Source organism: Triticum dicoccoides, chromosome 7B (assembly GCF_002162155.2).
Source record: "Triticum dicoccoides isolate Atlit2015 ecotype Zavitan chromosome 7B, WEW_v2.0, whole genome shotgun sequence".
Classification (NCBI taxonomy): Eukaryota; Viridiplantae; Streptophyta; class Magnoliopsida; order Poales; family Poaceae; genus Triticum; species Triticum dicoccoides.
The window spans coordinates 275,245,241-275,250,828 of NC_041393.1; the positions used below are offsets into that span (position 1 = coordinate 275,245,241).

The 5,588-nt window shown below is 46.1% G+C and overlaps 1 protein-coding gene across 1 annotated transcript in view; it reads right to left on the reverse strand.

Annotated features, from left to right (window-relative positions):
* Nucleotides 1-810: 810 nt before the first annotated feature.
* The window catches only part of LOC119340849 (glutamyl-tRNA reductase-binding protein, chloroplastic-like), a 25,706-nt gene continuing 20,928 nt past the window's right edge, over nt 811-5,588 (reverse strand). The window contains exons 4-5 of the mRNA XM_037612757.1: nt 1,791-1,940; nt 811-1,401 (exon numbers count right to left, since the gene is read on the reverse strand). Of these exons, the coding sequence (XP_037468654.1) occupies nt 1,177-1,401; nt 1,791-1,940 (375 nt within the window). The 3' untranslated portion in view covers nt 811-1,176. The remainder of the gene's footprint in view (nt 1,402-1,790; nt 1,941-5,588) is intronic.

A 5,588-nucleotide genomic window follows, 5' to 3' on the forward strand; every position in this document is an offset into this window, starting at 1 on the left:
TTGAGAAATTCTCTCGCATTCTGTTGCTTTTAATAATCTGAACTCAGTCTACTTAATCTAGGATGCTTGATACACTACGCAATCGTGGATCTATTCCTTAAAATCAGAACGGTCAGGCGTTAGTCCAGTCCCTATTTTGTCCCGCAAAAGATATTTTGTTGTGATTTTTTATCCTTTACTTCGGAGAAGTGATCAGTAGAAATGCATGATTTATACTCACACGAATTCCACGTGCATCGGTTGTGACATGTGTTGGACGTGCAAGTTTTTACTGATAATTTGTGAGGGAATCTAGGTTTCTTATGGGAACACTTCATTTTTTCCGTCGATGGAAGTATCCTTTCATTGGGGGCGACTTAATTGCAATGCCTGACGCACCGCACGTTCAGTGCATTGTGCACATGAACGAAATATAGTCGAATCTCAGGAATGCCCACACAGAACGATCTTATCCATGTTGCCCAGCAGTCTCACAATTAAATAAGACACAAAGTAACAAAATATGTATAACTACATATGTTTAAGAAAAACTTTATCAAGTACTCCCTCCGTTCCGAATTACTTGTCGCACGTATGGATGTATCTAGATGTATTTTAATTCTAGATACATCCATTTTAGCGACGAGTAATTTGGAACGGAGGGAGTATCTGTTTGGGGTACAAAAATTGAAATGGATTTAGATGACTGCTTTCTGAAATAACATTTGCAAGGACAGGATGGAAAATGCATAGCACTTTGCATGTTACAACTTACAACTGACAGAGGCCACAAAGGCACACTAGCAAGCGCTAGCAGGAAAGACAGTATAATGGAACATAATTTAGCCCGATCTCATCTCATAATTCAAAGATACAGGTGAGGGTGAAACTATGGTGAACCAGTACAATGTACATCAAACATTACCGTCTAAATTTGTTGCTCTTATTACAGAATGACGCTAATCAATGGTACATAAGGCAAAGAGATGGATGGAAACACACAAAGACACTTAAAACTACTCCGTATGTGTTAGGCAGAGAATATCACAACCATAGTCATCTAAATGACAGAAAAAGGCGAAAGAATAGTTCGCTTTGCGCTAAAAGAAAAAAGAAAAAAGAAACCGTTTTGAAAAAAAGAATGACAGAAAAATACTGACAATGGAGGTATCATATCGAATACAGATATCGCACCATCTATGTGACCTTCTTCAAGAATTGTACCTTCTCAAACTCTGGGGTGGCATAACTCTTGTCCACCTCCCATGCATGATGAGCCATCATGTTGAATGACGATTTCACCGCCTTCTGGTCAGAGACCTGCCTTGAGAAAGGTATCCGAACAGCGAAGATGCCTTCCTCAGAATGAACGTGCAAGTCAAAACCAAGTCTGTCTACCCAAATCATCTTCACATCCAATGCCTATTACCACACATGGGACACAGTTAATTCTACTGTAGCAAAACAGTTCAAAAGCTTCCTAGTAGTTGCATATGGTATCTTATAGGAATATAAAATGAGGTCTTCTAAAAAATGAAATCAGAAATTTCCTACACGGCTAAATTTCTGTTTCTTCTAAAAAAGAAAAAAAAAAGATGCTCAATTTATATCCATCTTCAATTTCTTAACTCATATGTCTGGTGCACAAGTTAGTTGTGCCTTTTTGCTTTGAAGTGCAAGAAGCTGAATATAAATAACTCTACAGCTCTATGTTAACTTCCAAGGAAACAAAATATGTGTTTCCATTAGGTTTTCTTTTTCCCAAGAATTGAGAAACAAACCAAGGATTAACAGAATAAGTTGAATACAACCTGAAAATCTGATTCGGCATAAATATTGTATATCCTATGAACATCTTCAGCATGTTCACTGTTCATTTCCTCAACAACTCTTTCAGCAAAGTTTCGAAGTGGATCTGGTTCTGCATCACTGTATTCTGACGGGACTACCCACACACGGCCCTGGATAGAAAAAGTATGCAACATCACCATCTTGATCATTAGCAAATTTCTAGTGCCAAATTGCACTGGCAAAATCCAAGTACAGAAAAAAAATTCAGAGCATTAATCATTGATGCAAAATGAAAACTACAATGTACTAAGGTATTGTAGACTCTTCAACATGTATCTATGAGCAGCAAAAAAATATGAAGTGAAACACAAATCAGTAAATTCATAACATGCTAAAGATGGATCTTAAATATATGATACTAAAGGCAATTAGCAAAATAGAAGGCAGTTGAGAAACCATTTTGGTAACCATATAATATTCAGGTAGCATCATTGTTATGTGCAGAACCATATGGTCGGTGGGCCCCAGCCCCGGCCGCACCACCCCCTGGTCCAGCCGAAAGTGGCTAGGATTCTTGTACTGCTACAAGTTATTACGATCAGATTTGTATTAGGTGTAGAGTCCAGATTAGTTATTAGGTTCAGATTCGTATTAGGTACAGAGTCCAGATTAGAACCTGTTTCAGAGACCAGATTGTATTTCCTTCGAGTCGGCTTGTCAGCCAAGCTATTCCTCCTATATGTTAGTGCTTCTCCCGAGATTAATAAATCATCAGAATTCAGACTATTACTATCTATTAGGCTGAGTAATTAGAGTCCGTTCCATCTGGTATCAGAGTCATCTACGACGGCGGACGATGACAAAGTCGAAGGTGGCAACACCAACCTCATGCTCAAGGAGCTAACGACCCAGATGAAGGAGGTGGTGGCGCAACGGACCACTGATCAGGCCTTCATGGAGGGCCTCGTCCAGCACCTTGACGCCCTGGAGCAACGACCAGCACTCCACCACCTTCTGCCCTGGTCGACCCTCGAGCATTGGCGCTCAGCTTCACTGACCCACACGCGGTGTTTCACCTGGCAGCTAGCGACTCCTCCGCCTCCTCCACTCCGGCCCATGCCACGACCACCCCCACCCTCGTGAAAACAGGATCTAATCCACGCCTTCCCCCACCATCGTCACTACCGCGCTTTCCAGCCTCCCAGTTCTTTCCACAGCAAACTGGCCCTCCACCAGCCCATCACCAACCCCTTGTTTACCCTCCGTTCAACCCAGCTTTCCACCACGCATCTCTGCCACCGCTGCCCTACCAACAGCCACCCACCAATCCTAATCACCCACTTCCTCAAACACTACATACCCAGCCCACAAATGCAATCTCACAACACCTCACGTCAATTGCCCCCCTCCCATACCAGCACCAAGGTGCTGGCTCCGGCTCGTTGTCCCAAGCTTCCACAAGCTCGACTTTCCAACTTACCATGGTTCCGTCGATCCACTCAGCTGGCTTCATAGGTGTGAGCAATCCTTCCGGGGTCAGCGCACGGAGGAGACTGACAAGGTGTGGACAGCGGCATACCACCTTGTCGACAATGCTCAGTCGTGGTACCTCCAGTTTGAGCGCGATCATGGAATTCCCTCCTGGCAGCACTTCAAAGAGGCGTGACACCTTCAGTTTGGGCAGTCTGTACACGCCAACCCCTGGGTAAGTTGGCTCGGCTTCCACACCTCCACCGTTGCCGACTACGCCAGCAGATTTATAGCGCTGCTGCGTAGGACCAACTAGCCCTTAAGCTCAGTGCAGCAACGTATCTTGTACACACCCGGGCTCCCCGAGGGCCTCAAAGTCAATGTCGAGCTTCAGCAGCCGATGGACCTCCACACGGCAGTCTCCCTCTCTAAGGCATATGAACAATGCCATCCGTTCCCAGCACCAATGCCGCGTGGAGGCCGACCTCGCTGCCTGCTGCTCTTCCCGCACCACAGGCCGTTCCTGCTGCAGCTGCTGCCCCTACACCAGCTCCTTGCGCTACACGTTGCCTCACACCCACCGAGACGGCAGAACGACGCCGCCAAGGCCTCTGCTACAACTGCGACGAGCAGTACGTCCTGGGTCACCGGTGTGCACGCTTGTTCCTCATCAAGCTCGACGACTTTGCGCCCGGGGATGCACCTCTGGAGGATGAACCAAAGACACCACTTCATCCATTTGTGGTGGAAAGTGAGGATGTTATATGTCACTGAAATGATGCTGATACATAAGCATTAGGTCTTTGTGGTTGTTTGACACATTTTTCACTCCTGTAAAAACTATACCAATTCTAGAGAAGTGGTCGACCACACACTCTCCACCCTCATTCGAGTGCTCATCAAAAGGAATATTAGAGAGTGAGAAGATTGCTTACCCATCGCCGAGTTTGTCTACAACCTGCAAGACACTCAACAACATTCAAGTCTCCGTTCGAGGTTGTCTATGGGTTCAACCCACTTTCACCCTTGGACATCTTATCGGTACCTCACCAAGAGCTCATCAATATGAATGCAAGTGCCCGCGCCGAGTTCATGAAGATAATGCACAATGACACAAGACTCACCATTGAGCGAAAAGTTCAACGCCACACCGACAAGGTCAACTTCACCAAGAAGCCTACGGTGTTCATTACCGGTGACCTCGTGTGGGTGAACCTTCGCAAAGATCACTTCTCAAAAGAGTGCAAGTTCAAGTTACTTCCATGAGCCGACGGTAGCGACAACGCATACAAGATTTACATCCCGTTGGATAAGTACTCGGTGAGCGACACCTTCAACTTCACCGACCTTGCGCCTTTTCATGGTGATTAGGATCTTGATCCGAGGACGGATCTTACCAAAGGGGGAGATGATGTGGAGCATCCCATGGACATCACCATGAACCCATCATCAACCCCACAAACTCCAAGTGGACTGATGACATGAGCTCGCGCATGAGCCATTCAAACCAAGGTGACTTCATTACTCTCTGAGCTCCCCATGCATTCATCTGAGACATTGCTACTACCTCAATCCGAGATCTGGTGCATGCTCAAGTACAAGGAACCACCCATGAAGAATCAAGGGAAGAAGTTTGAGCCGTGGAGAAGGGAGAAGAAGGGGAGGAAGAGTTGCCACAAACAGGCAATAGAACAGTCCGGAAGAATCATCCTGGAAAGCCCAGTCACAGTCAGAGAATCGCAAGAGAGACCAGCCAACTGTCAAGCTCTCGCGCCCTGGATATCCGAGAGCAAAAACTCAAAGCCTGACGGAGGCCGAACTGTCAGGGCTTGACGTCGGACTGTCTGGCCACTTCAGTCCCGGACTGTTCAGCCACCGAGTTTGCCAGTCCGCTGACGCCCGCGCCATCTAGGAGAAAGGCACGCATTAAGGCCCGAACTGTCCAGGCTAATTTCAATTGGACTGTCCGGCCAACTGCCTACAAGCAGGAATCTGGCTGAATGACAATGTATCTCTCCTCCCCACCTACCCCTTCGTCCGTAGACTAAATAAACCGTAACTTAGGCCAGATCTAGGGTTAGCAAAGTATAAACTAAGAACTTGAGAGAGCTTAGTTATTCCAAAAAAAACTTGAGCTTTGGTCGATCTATCTCCTCTAGTAGGTGTCGTGGGTGTAGGTCTAACAGTAGTGTACGGGGGTAATAGCCCTACTTCTGAGCCCAGCTACGACGCAGTTGTTACACACAGATTTACAAGTTCAAGCCCCTCATGGTGGAGGTAATAGCCCTACGCCTCGGTGCTCAGGAGCTGATTGATTAGAGTGTAGATTAGAAAGATTGCGAACCCTT